This window comes from Carassius auratus, chromosome 33 (assembly GCF_003368295.1).
Source record: "Carassius auratus strain Wakin chromosome 33, ASM336829v1, whole genome shotgun sequence".
Taxonomy (NCBI): Eukaryota; Metazoa; Chordata; class Actinopteri; order Cypriniformes; family Cyprinidae; genus Carassius; species Carassius auratus.
In genome coordinates, this window is record NC_039275.1 from 1,279,555 (window position 1) to 1,299,662 (window position 20,108).

The 20,108-nt window shown below is 41.3% G+C and overlaps 1 protein-coding gene across 3 annotated transcripts; it reads right to left on the bottom strand.

Annotated features, from left to right (window-relative positions):
• Nucleotides 1-7,365: 7,365 nt before the first annotated feature.
• On the bottom strand, nucleotides 7,366-18,561 carry LOC113052675 (spermatogenesis-associated serine-rich protein 2-like). 3 transcript variants are annotated; one of them, XM_026217072.1, is made up of 13 exons: nucleotides 18,410-18,561; nucleotides 16,409-16,457; nucleotides 13,974-14,053; nucleotides 13,729-13,837; nucleotides 13,448-13,497; nucleotides 13,088-13,322; nucleotides 12,823-13,005; nucleotides 11,470-11,605; nucleotides 11,212-11,270; nucleotides 9,712-9,821; nucleotides 9,535-9,637; nucleotides 9,204-9,361; nucleotides 7,366-8,616 (listed from the first exon to the last, which is right to left on the bottom strand). In XM_026217072.1, the coding sequence occupies exons 2-13, from the start codon at nucleotides 16,431-16,433 to the stop codon at nucleotides 8,368-8,370; spliced, it is 1,497 nt and encodes a 498-aa protein (XP_026072857.1). In that variant the 5' UTR covers nucleotides 16,434-16,457; nucleotides 18,410-18,561; the 3' UTR covers nucleotides 7,366-8,367. The 3 variants fall into 3 exon arrangements, with proteins under 3 accessions (XP_026072857.1, XP_026072858.1, XP_026072859.1); XM_026217073.1 differs by lacking the exon at nucleotides 18,410-18,561 and adding an exon at nucleotides 17,747-18,323; XM_026217074.1 differs by lacking the exon at nucleotides 18,410-18,561 and adding an exon at nucleotides 17,647-17,667.
• Nucleotides 18,562-20,108: the final 1,547 nt, after the last annotated feature.

Below are 20,108 nucleotides of genomic sequence, written 5' to 3' on the forward strand. Positions count from 1 at the left end.
CATGAAAGTACACTGTATTCTTAAAAATTAAGATACCCAGGGATGTACAAGAGGCAATGTGCATATGTGCATTATACTGTAGTTTTAATATTAAGATACACAGGAAAATGTGCAAACAGGTTGACACTGTCAATATGTCAATGTGAGGAGGTGAATGATGAATATCTTACTGATTAAGTGAATATTAAGTGGAGACATGAAGATGTTAAGAAGCTGGTTTTGAGTTTAGGAGCCTGATGGCCTAGGGGAAGAAACTCCTTCTGAGTCTCTCGGTTTTTGCCATCAGGCTATCGAAGCGATTACCAGATGGCAGCAAAGTTAAAAGATGGTCACTGGGGTGGATGGAGTCCTTGATGATTTTAACAGCTCTGCTTTTTCAGCGTTTGAGGTAGATTCCTGCAGAGGAGGGAAAGCAGACCGGAAGATGTGATCAGCTAAGCGCGCAACTCACTGCAGGGCTTTGCAGTCTTGACTGGAGCTGTTCCCAATACACTTTCTATAGCCCCTGAATAGAAAGTTTTCAGGACTGCTGGTGAGACCTTGAATTTCCTCAGCTGTCACAGATGGTACAGTCTTTGTGTGTAGTCCAGGTGTAGGCAAGTTCGGTCCTAAAGAGCCGCAGACCTGCAGAGTTCAGCTTCAACCCTAATCAAACACACCTGAACAAGCTAATTAATCCATTCTGGATTACTAAACTACAGGCAGGTGAGTTTTTTTTTTCAGGGTTGGAGCTGAACTGTGCAGGACTGTGGCTCTCTTGGACCAAACTTGCCTACCCCTTGTGTAGTCCAAATCAGGTCCTCGGACATGTTTACACCAAGGTACTTGAAGCTGCTCACCCTCTCCACAGGGTCCCTCTGATCATAAGAGGAGTGTCAAATCAAGGCAAGTCATCTTTATTTATATAGCGCTTTAAATAAAATACATTGCGTCAAAGCAACTGAACAACAATCATTAGCAAAACAGTGTGTCAATAATGCAAAATGACAGTTAAAGTCAGTTCATCGTTGAATTCAGCTATGTCATCTCTGTTCAGTATAAATCGTTTCTGTGCATTTATTTGCAATCAAGCCAACGATATCGCTGTAGATAAAGGGACCCCAACTAAGCAAACCAGAGGCGACAGCGGCAAGGAACCGAAACTCCATCGGTGACAGAATGGAGAAAAGAATCTTGGGAGAAACCAGGCTCAGTTGGGGTCAGTTCTCCTCTGACCAGACGAAACCAGTAGTTCAATTCCAGGCTGCAGCAAAGTCAGATTGTGCAGAAGAATCATCTGTTTCCTGTGGTCTTGTCCTGGTGCTCCTCTGAGACAAGGTCTTTACAGGGGATCTGTATCTGGGCTCTAGTTGTCCTGGTCTCCTCTGTCTTTCAGGGATGTAGAGCACCTTTCAAGGTGCTGATCCACCATCTGGTCTGGATACATACTGGATCTGATATTTATATTTGATATTCTAGGTATTATCAAATTGCCTGAGTTTTGAGAACACAGCGGACGTGGAGGATTATAATGTAACAAGAGCTCATTCAAATACTGAGGTGGTAAACCATTCAGGGCTTTATAAGTAATAAGCAATATTTTAAAAAGCTATACGATGTTTGATAGGGAGCCAGTGCAGTGTGGACAGGACCGGGCTAATATGGTCATACTTCCTGGTTCTAGTAAGAACTCTTGCTGCTGCATTTTGGACTAGCTGTAGTTTGTTTACCAAGCGTGCAGAACAACCACCCAATAAAGCATTACAATAATCTAACCTTGAGGTCATAAATGCATGGATTACCATTCCTGCATTTGACATTGAGAGCATAGGCCGTAATTTAGATATATTTTTGAGATGGAAAAATGCAGTTTTACAAATGCTAGAAACGTGGCTTTCTAAGGAAAGATTGCGATCAAATAGCACACCTAGGTTCCTAACTGATGACGGAGAATTGACAGAGCAACCATCAAGTCTTAGACAGTGTTCTAGGTTATTACAAGCAGAGTTTTTAGGTCCTATAATTAACACCTCTGTTTTTTCAGAATTTAGCAGTAAGGAATTACACGTCATCCAGTTTCTTATTTCGACTATGCATTCCATTAGTTTTTCAAATTGGTGTGTTTCACCAAGCTGGGAAGAAATATAGAGCTGAGTATCATCAGCCTAATGAAAATGAGGAATTAATAATAGTCAGAAGAGGATCTATGACTTCTGGAAGCACCTCTTTTAAGAGCTTAGATGGTATAGGGTCTAACATACATGTTGTAAGTTTAGATGATTTAACAAGTTTATACAATTCTTCCTCTCCTATAGTAGAGAATGAGTGGAACTGTTCCTCAGGGGGTCTATAGTGCACTGTCTGATGTGATACTGTAGCTGACGGCTGAATGGTTGCAATTTTATCTCTAATAGTATCAATTTTAGAAGTGGTTCATAAAGTCATGACTGTTGTGGTGTTGGGAAATGTCAACACTTGTTGAGGCTTTATTTTTTGTTAATTTAGCCACTGTATTGAATAAATACCTGGGGTTATGTTTGTTTTCTTTTAAAAGAGAAGTAATCAGATCTTGCAGTTTTTTTTTTTTTTTTTTTGCTTTTCTGTAAGATACGAAATACCTCTAGTTTTGTTTTCCTCCAGCTGCGCTCCATTTTTTGGGCTGCTCTCTTTAGGGTGCGAGTATGCTCATTATATCATGGTGGCATACTGGTTTCCTTAACCTTCCTTAAGCGTAAAGGAGAAACTATATTTAAAATGCTAGAAAAGAGAGAGTCCATAGTTTCTGTTAATTGATCAAGTTGTTGTGAGGTTTTGGATATGCTAAGGAATTTGTATACATCAGGAAGATAACTTAAAAAGCAGTCTTTTGTGGTAGAAGTGATGGTTCTTCGATACTTGTAACAAGAAGTAGAATTTACAATTTTGGCTATATGAAGTTTGCACAAAACTAAATAATGATCTGAGATATCATCACTTGGCTGAATAATGTCAACACTATCAACATCAATTCCATGTGACAGTATTAAACCTAGAGTATGATTTCGACAATGAGTAGGTCCTGAAACGTGTTGTCTAACCCCAGTAAAGTTCAGTATGTCTATAAATGCTGATCCCAATGCATTATTTTTTTTATTATCAACATGGATATTAAAATCACCAACTATTAAAACTTTATCTGCAGCCAGAACTAACTCGGATGTAAAATCACCAAACTCTTTAATAAAGTCTGTATGGTGCCCTGGTGGCCTGTATACAGTAGCCAGTAAAAACATTACAGGGCATTTATCATTAACATTTGTTTCTCTGGATAATGTTATATGAAGCACCATTACTTAAAACGAGTTATACTTGAAGCCTGCCCTCTGAGAAATCCTGAAATCGTTGTTATAAATTGAAGTAACACCTCCCCCCTTTGCCTTTTAGACGTGGCTCATGTTTATCATGTTTAACAGTAATCTTGGAGGGTGGACTCATGTAAAATAATCTAATCATCAGGTTTTAGCCAAGTTTCTGTCAAACAGAGCACATCTAGATTATGATCAGTGATCATATTTTTACAGAAAGTGTTTTCGTAGAAAGGGATCTGATATTCAATAAGCCAAGCTTTATCATTTGTTTATCCATATTGCATTTGTTTTTTATTTGTTGAACCTCAATTAAATTGTTAACCTTAACTTGGTTTGGACGTTTTTTGTATTTTCTAGTTTGGGGAACAGACACAGTCTCTATAGTGTGATATCTAGGTGAAAGAGTCTCTATGTGCTGAGAATTAACTGACCTCTGTGACGGGAGGCAGCTAGCAGACGGTCGGTTTAGCCAGTCTGTCTGCTTCCTGACCTGGGCCCCAGTTAGTCAAGTATAAACACTAAGACTATTTGCCATATTTCTAGACAGAAGAGTGGCGCCACCCCAGGAGGGATGAAGACCATCTCTTTTCAACAGGTCAGGTCTGCCCCAAAAGCTTGTCCAATTGTCTATGAAACCTATGTTATTCACCACTTAAGACATCCAGCCATTGAGTGATGACAATCTGCTACGCATCTCGTCACCACGGTAAGCAGGGAGGGGACCAGAGCATATTACAGTGTCTGACATCGTGCTTGCAAGTTCACACACTTCTTAAATGTTATTTTTAGTGATCTCCGACTGGTGAAGTCGAACATCATTAGCGCCGGCATGAATAACAATCTTACTGTATTTACTTTTAGCATTAGCCAGCACTTTTAAATTGGCCAAGATGTCAGTTGCTCTAGTAAACATTTGACTATGGTGGCTGGTGTCTCTATATTCACCTTCCGTACAATAGAATCACCAATAACTAGAGCACTTTCATCAGGTTTCTCAATGGGTGCATCACTGAGTTGGGAGAACCTGTTTAATGTTTGGATTGGAACAGAAGAGCGGTGTTTTGACCCACGACTACGCTGCCTCACCGTCACCCAGTTGCCCTGCTTCAGGGGCTCTGCTGGAACTGGACAATGTACAGGAGTCCCTGAGCTAGACGCATCCAAAGCCATATCTAGAGCCCTAACATTCTTACTGTCCTCAATTAAAGGTTGGATGCGTGTCTCTAATTCTGAAATCTTCTCTGTCAGCCTAACTATTTCCCTGCATTTATCACATGTGAATCCCTCACCTGCGACAGAGATAGATAAACTGTACATGACAAGAGGTGCAAATAACTATAGCAGGAGAAGCCATTACTCACCGTGCTTGATGAAATATTTTTACCACAGTTGTTTGATGAACTTGTGAAAAACTGGAGTGAGAGAGAGGAGAGGAGAAAAGAAAACATCGATAGGTTCGAATGAAAATGCTAATGACAAGTGCAATGCAGATGTACTGCACTCACGGATATGAAAAAAGTGAACGATCAAAATTAATCTGATAAGATTGACCAATAATATCAGAAATATGGTGTGAATTAAGTTATATTTTATCAATTTAAAAAAACAGAGTGATAGTAAGAGATTTTCTAGAGAGAAAAAAAGAAAAAAACAGCTAAACAGAGTTACGATTAGCTACAGCAAGGACAGCAGGAAGTAGATAAAAAAACACTGTCCAACAGTGACACCCGCAGTCAGGGAGGATCTATTAGGATCAATTCTGATACTATGTGCAGCCTGCCAGTGATGGGGAACAGTGGAAAACTGTTCTGTTGTCAACATTGCTCAAAAAGTTGGCCCATTTATCATCAGCCTAAAACAGCTGAGCAACTCTAAGCCTGTATTAGACAAGAATGGGACAACATTCCTTTTACTAAACTTGAGCAACTTGTCTCCTCAGTCCCCAGACTGTTATAAAAAGAAGAGGGGATGCCACACAGTGGTAAACATGGCTTTTTAACCAACTTTTTTTAGATGTGTTGATGCCATGAAATTTAAAAGCAACTTATTTTTCCTCTTAAAATTATACATTATCTCATTTTAAACATTTGAAATGTCATATGTTCTATTTTGAATAAAATATTGAAATTTGAAACTTCCACATAATTGCATTGTTTTTATTCACAATTTGCTCAGTGTCCCAACTTTTTTGGAACTGGGTTTGTAAAAGTATGTGCTCTTAACATTTGTGCATGCTATAGAAACCACCTACAACTAGGCGAAGTATAAAAAGAGAAAAGTGGCCCTAAGCAGCTGTCAACAGATGCCAGGATCCACCATTGCTAGATGCATTTATACATTTACTAAAAACAAGCACAACATCTGGTGTTGGGGGGGGGGCACCTGGGGTGGCCAGTAACACCCCTGGCCATCACATAGACACCCCCGCTTTCAGGATTCATCTAAATTTAATTTAGGATTTATGTGAAGATTATATATTTATTATAATGGGTCTGTGTGAAAATTGTTTTAAGTTCACTTTAATTGTATTATTCTTTTTTTTTTACATAATAAATGTTCAAATTGATAGCTCTCAATTATTATGTAACGTTAAATTTCTATAGTCAATCGCTAAATATTGAGTTGGGGGGGCAATTTTATAGAGAAATCAATATTGGTATCATTGATACGGACCTTCAGCAATATAACTATACCATTAAACAAATATAAAAAATATATTTACAGCCTTTGTTGTTTTACATTAATTTGAAGACTGAAAGTGAAATTATTGCTTTAAATGCATTTAAAAAAAAATTAGTGGGATTAATCGTGATTTCAGAAAAATGTTCCATTAGTTATTTTAATTGATTGACAGCACTACAAGAAACGCATACATTTCATTTTTTTTCATTCATCTCTGCATGAACAAGTAATGACTTAAACATAATATTATCACTTAACAATTAGTTAATATAGATCAAATAAATTATATTACTCCAGAATTTCTAAAATGGACACAAAACTAGTTACAAACACAGACACAAAAATATAAAACAAAACACTAACAGCTTCTAAGAAAAATATGTATACCAGTGGTTTTCAACCTGTAGCCGCTGTGGTATTTGAGGTGGGCCACGAATTACAATTAAAAGAAATTGTTAATATGTAAAAGTGTCTAAGTCATAACAATTTCTCATATATATATATATATATATATATATATATATATATATATATATATATATATATATAAAACCGTAACTATGCTTCCACTATTCGAGCTGATTGGTTTAAGAATAAACCACCCATTTATCTTCGATATTTGTGCTGCATATGCTACAGAACAACAGCAGAGTTATTTTCTGTTACTAAGTTTTTACTAATTACTAAGTTATTAAACCTACAATAGCGGGGTCAGTTAATGTTTTTGCAGTGGGCCACGCAAACACATGTTTGGTTGTGTGGGCTGTGAGTTGAAAAAGGTTGGGAACCACTGACGTATACTAACCTTTAAATTACTATTGGCTAAAAACATACTTTTTAAATTCAGCTCTACATAACTTAATATTTTTACATTCTAACTTCAAGATTAGTTAAACTTCAAGGAATAATTCCCATTTCTCCCAAACTTCAGTTATAAAAATGGAGCTTAAATCATAACAAATTAAAGCATGTGGACAGCTATAAGAAATATTATGCACACACACAAAGCTAGAACTTCAGAACTGGTTTGCACAGTATTAAAACCCATGACACCTATGGAATAAGCCCATGAAACATGGAAACATGTGTGAGCCAGACAGTACATTGCTAAAGCAGCAGCTTGTGTTCCTGACAGAATGGCATTTGATGTTTGACTAAAGTCACATGGGTCAGAACACAACATTCTGCCTGAAGCAAAAGCCATTGCAGTCAGGATTCGGTTCGGACCGCAAAAGATCAAGAGTACTAATGATCTTGGCCAGAAAAATCAGCACAAGACCAGCTATGAAGTATTTCAAAATATTTCATCATGAATGCCAACAGCAAAATAATGACAACTGAGAAAAACGGAGTCAAAAACGGTTTCAGCATTTGCCATCAATCCTTCTTTATTTATAATAAAGGAAAAGCAAGTAGGCCAACTAGCGAGAAAGACATTGAGTGTTTGCTAGTGCAGTTCGCATGACAGGAGCAGGCCTCTGACGTCTTTGGTCCGCACCGGAGCAGAAGGAACAAGATGGTGAAAGCGCATGACTGAAGGCACTTGATTACAGCGGTATCAGATCATTTTAGGGAAATAACAAACAAGCCTATCTCTCTTTTTCCATACACTAGGAAGAACAGAAGTTACTTGAGAACAGTTCAATCAGAGAACTAATAAATCGCACTACATACATGGCCGGAGGCTACAAAACATTTTATATATATATAGTTTACATATATACAGAATTGAGCAGAGAAGAGTGCCGATCATCATGACATGAAGCTTTCAGAAATAAGACACACAGACGGGCTCAATGTCGGCAAAATCTAGACAGAAGATCTTTCATGATCAAACAGATGTTTGTCAATCTGATATCCCAGCATGCAAACTCAAGTAAAGACGCTTTCCAAACGGAGTCTTTCAGAAAGGCTAAAAAGGAAGCCGAAGAAGTGAAGCGCTGAAGATCAGCGCAGCATGAAATGAGGCCTTGAGAGCACATGAATGTGAGGTATATCATGAGCGTGAAGACTCGTGCTTTAGCACCCGATCAGGGATGCCACACACCGGCTTCAATCCTCGACAACGTGACTAACGAACTACTCACAGTCCACTAGAACAAACTCTGCCTGCTGCCTGAGTGTTGATCATCCGAGCATCGCTTTCCTCGACTCTGACTGTTTGAAAGAGGAAGCCCACGAGCAAACACTCATCACAGGAACTACTGAGACTAACACTGAACGCTGATGTGACAGACAGGTGTGAAAGAAGAGCAAGAAGAGCGAAGAGCAGAAGTTGAGCCGCAGCCCCAATGATGTAAACTTGACTTTCTCTTCATCGGACAGTTGTGTGTGTGTGTGTGTGTGTGTTCGGGGGGCATCACGGGCAGTGCGTTCGCGGTTGCCTCTGTGGAAGCCCGTTGTGGGCGGGTCGATCTGAACAATAGCCTGAGGAGTGGGAGGAGCCTCTCATGCTATTGGTCGGCTGGGAGTTGAGGTCAATCTGGTGACCGCGCTCTCCCTGATAGCGGTAGCTGCTTCGGCCGGGGTTTGGCACGGGATGGCTGTTTCCGTTATTTCGCTGATTGCCCTGGTAACCGTGAATGATGCGCCTGTTGCCCTGGAAAATCTGCAAGACAGAGACAAGGATCAGCTCAAGACTGGCGCCGTACACAAGCGTCACTGTTGTGCTGTCAGTGTTGCCAGCTTAGTGACTTTGTCGCTAGATTTAGAGACTTTCCAGACCCCCTTAACGAACTTTTACAAAAAAAGCGACTAGCGACAAATCTAACAACTTTCTTGGACAAAGAGAGCAGCAGCACTTTCAGTTAAAAAGATATTCTGTTGCTTTTAACTGCAAGTATAGCCAAAATCACTGCACAACCATTGTCTTAATCATGTGTGTATTTGATTTCAGTAGACAATGTCGTGAATAGGATTTTAGTGCAGATTACCTTAAAAAAATAAAAAATAAAAAATAACACCAGCCGAGATTCGATCTGTCACCATCTTTTTTTTTTCCTATGAAAATAGGTTTTCCCTATTTTGAGAATAAGGCTGCATTAACATGCCGTAGGTGAGCACAGGGTGGCAATACAATAATACACACTTACGCCATGAATATGCTAATAAGGCATATGACGTCATCTAGCGACTTTTCAGGCGGGGTTTAGCTACTTTGCATTGAAAGTATTTGGCATCACTGTGATCATTCACCTGTTTGTGCGGCACGCTGGGACGGCCCGTGTAAGCAGAGGCCTGATAATGCTGGAGCTCGGAGGGAGGCGGGGCTTTGGCAGGGGCGGAGCCTGTGACTGAGGAAGAGGTGGAGCTACAACGAGAACGGCTGGAGTAGTCCGTCTGAGGATGATACACTGCAGACAGAGAGCATCAGTCATCTCAACAGTTCTATGAACAAACAGTCATGATCAGGGTTGCCAGGTCCCAGCCCATATCCCCCCCAAAAGACTGAAATGTAACCCAATTTTGCCTCGTTCAATCACAGTAGAGGAGTACTAGTTGTGTGGGAAAACCGTGACTAACCCACCTGATCCAAACGACATGATGCTGCACTTAAGAGGCTCCAGATCATGGGAGAATTTCACAGCTTTACCAAGATCCTCATCATACTTGCGCTCACTGACAAAGTGCTAGAGAGAGAGACGGGCGTTAGACAGATGTACATGAAGCGTGATGATCTACACAGTCACTGCTGTGTGTGTACCTTGATGTCCGCTCGTAGTTCAGAGAGCTGCTCCTCTGTCAGTGATGCTGATTTGTCAGCCAGTCTTCTCAGCTCCTCTGCTCTTTTCTGACGGCCGTCCAGAATCGCCACTGTCACAAGAACACAGGCCTGGTCAGACTCACCGAGCAGCATGAACACAGTGATCTCTCAGTGACTGTAATGGAGTCTCCCTCTGCTCAATGACATGTGATTCTAAACCAGTCTGCATTAAATGTGGTTTATTTGGACATACAGTGTTTTGATTTTGTAACTTTGCTTAGGTCAGGTTATGCCCATGAAGAAGCACCAGCATGAAAACAATGACCGTGGGTTTGTTTGTCTTTTTCATGGAGGTGTCAGCTTCTTTGGCCTTTTACATGGTGAACACCATACCAGAGTTAAACAGAAACCAAATAAGATATTTAAGACCAATTTATCCCAAAATACAAACTAAATTTAGATTTGCTTAAAAAGCTTTTCCAGTGTATCAACAGAAATAAAAGTATGTAAGACACAATGGCCTCTGATGTACTCCTAGTGGCAGGCAGTATGCCCAAAATTTAAATGTATTTAAGACTTCCACTGTATTTTAATTTTTCTTTATGCATGACCATGTGTAAACCGCATTTTCTACTGATTTTAGACCAGAAATAGGCTACTGTAGTTGAATGACTAAGAATGCCCTATTTTAGATTCACTATTTATAATTGACATCGTCTGATAAAATCAACATGCATGTACCGTAGATGCAGCGGCTATGCGGTTGTTTTGGCTATATTACATTTCGTCTCATGCAGCGCACTGCCTGCATCCGAGTAACAAACAAAGAAAAAATACTTAATATGCATATTAACAGACAAACTATGCTAACTTATAATTCCAGTCTCTCTGCCGCTCACTGCACAGAACAGAACCTGAGAGAGACCACAGCAGAGAGTCAGACCTCGCACTCGTGACATCTTCCAACTGAATCATAGCCAAGACTTATCCAAAAGTTGCTAGGTTTGTCAGTATATATATTCTATGGAAAAAAGCCAATAAAAGCATCTGAAAGTTGCTAAATCAAGCGCTGAAGTCGTGCTCGTGCGTGTGAGCTGATGGCAGCGATCGGTGGATATTGTAGACGACTTCTGTGTCATCACATTCTTCAGCTTCAGAAGTTTCAAGTTTAGTAACATACAGCCGTGTCCTCGCCACAGTACGACAGTGAAAAGAGACCCCTCTCAAACACGTTCTGAACATTAAAGACACCAGGATTGCAGTATTTTAAAAATTCATATTAGAAAAATAAACATCTGTATTCGCCCAGCACTAACTCCTTATAGTAGTAAAAAGTTATTCTTGTCAAAACGGAGTTGACTTCATGTAATATAAGCACTTTTATCATTCCAGTGCCATTTATTTTTGACATGAACATTTCACTGTCACTGGGAAAGGAATGGTGAGGATCTGAACGACAGACGGACTCTAGATGTGTAGCAGTGCTGTCCTTCTACTCACTGGCTTCTGCTTTGACTTTGTCCATCTCAGCGAGCAGCGTCACCTCTCGATCCATGAGACTGAACAGAACAGGAACAGTTAGCAACAAACCCATCTCATGCTGAATAAAGATTATTCACTTCTCACAGGTTTGAGCCAATCAAATCACTCAAGTTTGATAAACAAAGTGAGTGTGTGTGAGCTTGAGTGTGTGAATGAGTGATTGAGCAAATGTGCACACGTGAGCTAGCGGCGTGTGTGTGTGTGTGTGTGTGTTACCAGCTCTGCAGCTCAGCAAATGTCTGCTTCATGCTCTTGATGGATGTGTCCATCTCTTCTTTCACCACGACTCTATAGCGGGACAGTGAAGCTGCACATCTCTGGAGGTCCTTCACGGAGCGATCGGCGTTAGGCCCTGAGAAAACAAACACTAGATCTTCACAAAGAGTCTCATGAACACACAAGCACTATTAACAGCGCAGGAGTCCCAAAACCTCCAGCCATCGGTCTCCAGCACAGAATTAAACATCCGGGACCAGTCAGAGGTTTGGACACCCTTTTTCACTAATGTACATCTCCGTGTCCCTCCTCCACCAGCGTTTAAAAGCCTCATGATGACGACGACAATGTGATGTAAAAACGTATATATTTTTTTTATTATGTGTCACAGAATTTCGGTCAATCTTAATTCACTGCAGCACTTCAGGAATATTTAAGTGAAAAGCAAAAATAAATAAATGTTGCTCTCATTTTCCATTCACTTTTACAGTACACACAAAAAAAAAAAAAAGGTTTAAATGCATCTCAAGTCAGAAAACATTTAGTTGTGTCTTCACGGCTACGGACGGCGATGGTCAAGTTAAGGACACTCACAGTGTTTGTATACTGTATACTTAGGTGCCCTTGAGCAAGGCGTCAAACCCCCGACTGCTCCCCGGGCACCGCAGCTCCGGGTGTGTGTGTTCACAGTGTGTGTGTGTGTGTGCGCGCGCGCGCACTTTGGATGGGTTAAATGCAGAGCACTAATTCTGAGTATGGGTCACCACACTTGGCTGAATGTCACGTCACTATCACAGATGAAGTGAATTAAATGCATGTCACACAGACGTTTCAGAAACATTTCCATGAGAAACAAACACTTGATATACTGCTTAATACAGCGCCATCTTTTCAAGAATAGAGTTCAACAATCATATATACACTATTTAAATACTAATAAAGTAGGGTTATATATGTTTTTATCAGTGTTGCATGATAAACGTGACTCAATACAACAGTGCAGAGACATCTCAAGTCAGATTGTGAACGGTTTGCGCAGTGCTGCATCAAGTCGAACACACCTTTTATCCTGCACTTTTCTGATTAAATACTTTGCAGATTGTTTTCATTTAAAGGATTGGCTACATTATAAATTGCAAAAGAGATATTTTCAAAACCCATATGACCTGCTCTTTAAAATAGTATTTTTCTAAATTGTAGCTTGACTAACAGGCTGATCACGCTAACCCAAACTCACAGTCACGTTAGGTTAACTTTCCTTTTATTTAATCAGCTGGAAGAACTCAGCCTTGGTTTCATCTGTCGCGTGTGAAGCAGACAGAGACGAACGCAGACTGATACAGAATCTCTTACCCATCTTTCTGCCGGCAGGACCTCGCTGTGCGTCGCTGGACAGAACCGGTGCAGAGGGATGATGGGAGCTGGACACAGGCTTGGCTTGAGACTTGTTACTGGTTCTGTGATGGTTCTGTCGTGCTCCAGGTTCAGTGCTGGGCTGAGGGGCGGGGCTTGATGTGGACCCCACACCTCCACCTGCTGCAGAGGACAGAAGGGCGGAGTTATAGCTCTGATCACCGCTCAAACACCTGAAGGCATCACCTGCTCTCAGCAAACACACCTGTGGCCTCCGAAACCTCAGGGACAGCCGTTTCCAAGTCGAGCTCGGCAGCGTCCAGAGAGGCGGAGTCCAGCTGCTCGCTCAGAGAATCCAGCGAATCCCCATCAGCCGCTGCTGAACCGTTGGCATGGAAACCATTAACCGCTTCCTGACACTCAGTGTCTGGAGCCAATTCGGCAGGAGTCGAGTCTGTGGGAACGTCAGTTTGTGCCTTTGGCTTCTTTTTCTTCTTGGGCTGTGAGTGAGAGTGTGACCAGAAGCAGCAGTTAAACCTTTAAACGGTCATCGTTCAACTCCAGTCACACACACACACACACACACACATTTAGACTGAATGTTTGGTAAAGCTCGTTCCCTCACCTTCTTTTTCCCAGTGACATTCCACTCCTTCAGGATCTCCACGGCCCCGCCTAACACACACACACACACACACACACACACACACACAGGTGACAGTCACGTCACACTCGGGACACAGTCTCCTACGAGACCCGCCTGAGGGCACTGGGTGTGCGTTTGTTTTTTCTCTTTTCTTTGCCAGCTTCTATGGCTATATTCATGGTTTAATTCATTAAAGTAAAACTAAAGATGTCTAAGTTTCACTAAACTGAAAAACTTAATGTTTTTAAAAGTGTTTGTACCTTCCACAAACGCCTGCACCGCTCGATCCACGCTGTTCTCGAAGTGCTGCAGCACCAGAGTGATCTCATTATTGCTCTTGTTGGGAACCACGGCTCGCACGGCGTTTATCTGACGAGAGCCGAAACATGAGTGAGTCGAGCCCGAGATTCACAGACAAGAGTAAAACAGAGCACAGCTGAAGACTGAAGAACACAGTCCCATCCTGCGTAAACGAGCCCAAGACAAACAGAAAAACCATTCGTACCTTTTCCTTCATATTCTCGAACGATCCTCCTTGAGACATGACCATTTTTGAGTGCGTGTCGAACACCACTCCTGACACATCTGGAAAAAGAGGGAGGAGGAGAGACTGAGAGACTTCCACGTGTTCAGTTCTGAAACACAGCTCGACTTCAACAGCACACAAAGTCCTGGCAGAGGATCTCAGCTAAAGCTTTTCTCCAGAAATATGTAGGTCAAGAGAAGAGCCAGAGAGAGACAGGAGGGGCTGGACGGGGAACGATTCGGGATCGGTTATTACATCCAGAAAAACTAGCACACTAAATTAAGTCTTTAGAAACAGCTCTCAATCCCACTAGCAGTAAAACTAGAACAGAGGCAAATATAAATCATACTTCCACAAAAAACAAACACACACATGACTCGGTTTAGAGCAGCATTACAGTAGGAATACACTATGATTTGTTTTTCCCAGTTTGTAGTAATGCAGACCGCTAGTTAAGCAACACACGTGATGTTACTGAAGATCAAACTCTTATTGTATGTTTGCAGAAATCAGAACTGCACCGAGACCGAGGAAGCTCTCAAACTTTCATCGCTGCACACCGCCTGACGTCTCATCTGATTTATCTTCACATTTTATTTATTTTTCCATTATTTTCCAGTATGGTTGTCCTTTCCATCTCTGATTGTTCAGGGAGTCAGAATTACCTTAATGACCCTTCTAGAATATATTTTTAGAGCAAACCTGCCCATCGATCTGTCTGTGAAAGGAGATATTCTTCAATAGCAGCACTGGACCGAATGAAATCAAACACTAAAACAACTCCGACATCAATATGACTTCTGTCGGTCAGAGCACAGCTTAAAAGTTCATTTTCCAACTCTGTGCTGGTTCAGGCTTCTTTACAGAACTAGAAAAATAGAAATACAGCATCAATCGATAGACATCAGACGGATCACAGAGGGGTAATACAGTGTGCAAACCCTGAATCTGATTTTGTAAAGGCCTTCATCTCTCTACATTCAGAATGAATTTACTAGAACAATCTCTCTTCACGACGTTCTGTTTCCCATGAGCCCTCAAACTACACTTGAGCATCCAGTCTGAACTTCCTGTCACATGATGACGTCTGATAAGGTAAAGAACAAGAGATTTGGACTGAAGCCCAGCTGATTTAGCACAGGTTTACTAGTACAGTGACTCTCAGCAGGTTTTCATGTTAATTCTCAAGAAATCTGAGAAGCTGCTGTCGGAGTCTACATCAGTTTAACTGGAGTTTTATTCAAAGAATGCGTTTATTTTCTACGGCTGCACAATAATGACCACAATCATATTAGTTGATTCCACTGTAATTGTGATTAATCACGATGATCACAAATAACATTCAATTATGTTTTGAATGGTTTCATTATTGTTTGAACAAGCTGAAAACATATTGCTTTTCTATAGTATTGTTTCAAATACACATTGGTTTGCTTTATCCATATACTAAAATAAAAATTGTAATAATTGAAAACTTTAAATAACCTGTAGAAAGAAAGAATAAACACCTTCAGTGCAGAATCATTTAAGTGGACTCTTGAGCCTGTACATAATTGTGGCATCCATAATTATAATCAGAATTAAAAAGTTCAATTAACCATGAAGCCCTACTAGTTTCCACTACTCCGGGTTTACTCCGCGTCTCGGGAAATGCTGATGCTTTCGTGTGCAGATCTCCCTCTGAGCAACATTTCTCAAGCTCTTGAACAGTGAAACTGATGAGACATCAGAAATATCAGCCATGAACACACGAGACACAGTGAGGAGCGGTTTAATCTGGTCTCTGAAGACACATCTGCTCAGAGTCGACAGAGTTCTCCACCCCGCGATCAGAGTTCAGCAATTTGCAAAGTCAGTGAAACACAAAGATTTCATTTGCCAAACAAAACCAGAGACTGCGGACAGAAACAACTGCACAGGAAGCGTTAAAGAAACTTTCATCAAAGGTAGTCTGGTCACGACCGCTTTCTCCTTCAGCTTGAGAAAACACCGGAACCAGATCTCAAACACAGATGCTAACGCCACTTTCGTGTTCTCCGGTTTCTAACGACAGAATCAAAGTCTGCTGTTACTAAATAGAATATGTACTTAGTTAAACATATTTGAAAACAAATTACTAAAACTACAGAAAAAGTGCTAAAGCAGATTAAGTTGTTCAAACTAAATTCAATGTAAAGCAAAGCTAGTGAAATGAAAATTATAACATTTAAACTGAGTGGGTTATAAACACAGAGCGCTGCCTGTATAATTCCTCACCAACACTATATGTAATGTTTAATAGCATAAAAACCATCACAAACACAAGCAGCTTCCATACAGACACAGAACAGGCTTTATCAGAATAAGTATGGATACGTTACTGATACTGCTCCTGACAGATGATATGAACCGATTCATATTTGGGGATCGCTCACCTTTATAACTGCTCTTCCTCGCCATCCTCCTCCTCAGTCAGTCACAGTTCTACAGGAAGAGAACAATCTGAAGTTTAACACCAGGCTTCGTAATCAAGACCCTAATCACTTAAAACAGTTCAGATCTCAAATGTAAAATGATGTCAGTTGGATTTCAACAGACTCCATGAGGCTCATGGAAACATACTATGGTAAGTTAAAGCAGAGTTAAAGTCAGTATTCGGGTTTGTCGCTCATTAAAGTGTCCAGAACTTAAGCGATGGCTGCTCGAGACGCTTTATCACACGAGAAGAGAAACGGTGTAAAGTCACTGAAGAAACAGCCTTAAGAAAAAAAAAAAAACACACACATTCACATACAAATACACATTTAAAAAAAAAATATTACCCAACATTTTATTTTTAAGGTAGAACGATTTTAAATCACTAACTGCATTTTTACACAACCAAGTTAAGGCTGCACCAGTTAAACACGCAATGCTGCATCAAAGCCAGATTACATTATGCCTGCTCAGAGCCACCTCAGCCCTAACATCAACACATACAGTGGGAATTACTATTTATGCCACCCCTAAATCTGTGTAAAGACACCTAATTACCACTTCAGATGCACCTCTGAGCCGCCTTCGCAGTGCAAACATTATAATATCTCACATTTGTTTGATTAACTTACAACAAGACACACTAAAGATGATGAGACACGGCCAAGCTTGCCACCAACAGACACCGGGTCCTCACCAGATCTAACCCATCCAGGTGAAAACCTGTGGTTCATTCTGTGAGAACGAGTCCAGCAGCTTCTCTTTAGCTCTCACTGCAGCATCATTAATAACTGAGAGGAAGAATTACTCCTGCAGACCAGCAGTGAACTCTTCCTGCGCGAGGACCAACCTCCACATCCTCACACTCACTCCTCTCCCTCTCTCTCCTCAAACATCTCACTCTTCTATCCCTCTCACTCTGTCTTCTCACCCATCTCACTCTTCTATCCCTCTCTCACTCTCTCTCTCTCGCTCTTTTAAAGCCCGTCACAGAGATCACATCTGACTGAATTAATGCTGACTGACAGCGGGACAGAAACGCTCCGCAGTACCGCAGTAGTTCCGTTCCTCCCGAGAGCCGCGCGTTCCGCCTCCGCCCGGATCTATGAGCCCAATAACCACAGACTCTCTCTCAGGAAAAATAAACTTCAACTATGCAAACATGGACTGACGCACACGCACGCACACACACACACACCTCGCGGGCGTCAGCTCATCGCGCACCTGTGCGCCATCAAACAGGTGAAGCTGCATTCACGAACTATATTTAACCTGACCGAACACCGAGCGCTGTTTACCAAAGATGAGGTCTCGCATCTCGGTTATGCAACCGGAATATTCCAGGGGTGAATCGTCGCTCCGCGCCTCGGAACCGGATCCATCCGCGCAGAGTTCCTGCTCAGCCTCAAGACGCGTAACACGAGCTGCGCGATGAAAAGGTGAGAAGAAAAGAGGCGGAACCGGAGCCGGACAAAGCGCCGTTGTGTTCCCGTTTGGAAACGGGCCACCGTGACAGGAAGCGAACTGAATCCCGGCAGGAAGAACGCGCTGATGTGGCACTGCGCACGTGACACGCGTCAAAACACTCGTCCAGAGCGCCTCGAGACGCTTTTGCTGTAAATGATCGCGATGTAATCCTGAATCTGGGTGCGTTTATGCGGCGACGCTCAGAGATCCGTGATTCGCTCCCGAACGAGTTAATAACGCGCGTGAACCGAGACGAGCGTTTCTGATATACATCACACTGCGGCGCGCGCTACTATGTGGCAGTATCTTAGCAACGCCTCTGCTAGCCGCGGAGCTAATGTATGCTAACCGAGAGTGACGCGCACAAAACGACGCAAGGATGAAAACAAAGCACGAGATTTACCACACGACTCTCGCCGCTGCAAACGGGTCGCAGGGTGTTTGTGTTCGCAGTCACGGGGAATAACAAGAGCTACGGAGCGAAGACTTCTTACCTGAACGACCAGCAGGAATCCGCGACACGTGCACGCGCAGCGTACGCTCTTTTATTTGACTTTTGCGCGATCGCTTTTGCGAACGTCTGTCTTTTCTTTCAGCCGGTTCACGCGTCACTTCCGCTCGACCAGCGCACGCCCCTCACTTCCGCCCTGCTTTATATCCGCACGCGCGGCGGCTGAGCCTCAGAGAACACGGTTCATTAAAAGTTCAAATATATAACGAATGGAACCCGCATTGCTGACAATTAAACGCGCGTGTAGAAGGAGCATTTATGAACTGATGGGCCTCGTGCAGAACGATCCCAAAAACTGTTCATAATTCATGTTTGATGTATGACAGTATGCAATTCATTTTGTAAAGCAACAATTGAAAGTCTTATGAAATATTGCGGTTTTAGTGCACTCATAATCTCAAACAGCTAGTCTTCAAACCCATCCTTAATCTGATTCTGATGTCATGAACGAACAGCTCTGCTCTGTTGAGTCGAGTTAGGGATAGGGTTATGTTATGTCAACCCAGACTATTATAGACAGGAAAGAGTCAAAATATTCTTTCTACTTTGAACAGAGTTCTTAAACATCTGTAGCTATTTTCCAATACTACAAAATGTCTAAAGATTTGTCTCAAGTGAATTGATTTCTGTGTTTAGCACTCAAAACAAAGAAAATAAAAGGGTAAGGGTAACCCTGGGCAGGTTAGTCTCTCTGCTGCAGGATGTGAATGCAGGAAGCAGAAGCACAGAACAGCTGACGAGGGATGAGTGCAAGTGAACAGAACAGTCTTTTGTCCTGGAAAACAGAATATGTGTTGGCTTCCATTATTGATGATGCAGCAGTGATCCTAAAACATTTACATCTGTATTTCATAAATAAATATTGCAGCACTATTCTCCTTTTTCATCCAAACATCTCCCAGACAACAGTTTTTGTCATCAAGCACACATCAATATTGCATGCACCAAATGATAATTTCCTATCTACACAATGGTTTCATTTTGGGACTGTTCCTCAAACAAAGCATCATATGACTTCAGAAGATTTGGAATATATTAACATCAACACTGTGGTGTTTAATTGTTTTGTTTTTTGTTTATTTTATTTATTTATATTTTGACATTTGTACCCATTTGTACAAATGGGGGCAATCATTGGATTGGATTTTATAGTTTCTCCATAACCAATACACCGAATGACTATTTAAACCGAACCATCGGATCCAATCTAAAGGCAGCATCTAACCTCAGTGTGAACAGCTTCGCTAGAGGGCGCTCTACACAAGTCTCAGCTGTTAAACAGTGAAAATATTTTGTTTCATGTCCAGAATTTTTATACATTTAAAATAGGGTTATGAATTGACAAGGATGGGTGTAATGAAAATACTAATATTGATGACATGATGTGTATAGTTTGAACAACAGCTGATAAATGTTTTGGACTGATCTTGAAAATAAAGTTTTGCAATTCTGTAGAACAATATATATTTCAATGGCCATGTGAGAGAAATGAAGAAAATTGTGTGTATATATATATATATATATATATATGTATATGTAGAATTATTGATACATCTGAGAAGTTCCACAATCCATAAAATGAAATGTTCCTGTTATCAATCCAGTTACAGATTATTTAAACAAATGATTACTTGTGTGTGTGTGTGTGTGTGTGTGTGTGTGTGTGTGTGTGTGTGTGTGTG

Coding starts and splice junctions, on each gene's coding strand:
- LOC113052675 (XM_026217072.1), bottom strand. CDS start 16,433: ATGGCGAGGAAGAGCAGTTATAAAG. Junction 11,606..12,822: donor TCCTGCCGGCAGAAAGATGG/GTAAGAGATTCT, acceptor TTGTTTTCTCAG/GGCCTAACGCCGATCGCTCC. Junction 9,362..9,534: donor CATCATGTCGTTTGGATCAG/GTGGGTTAGTCA, acceptor CTCTGTCTGCAG/TGTATCATCCTCAGACGGAC.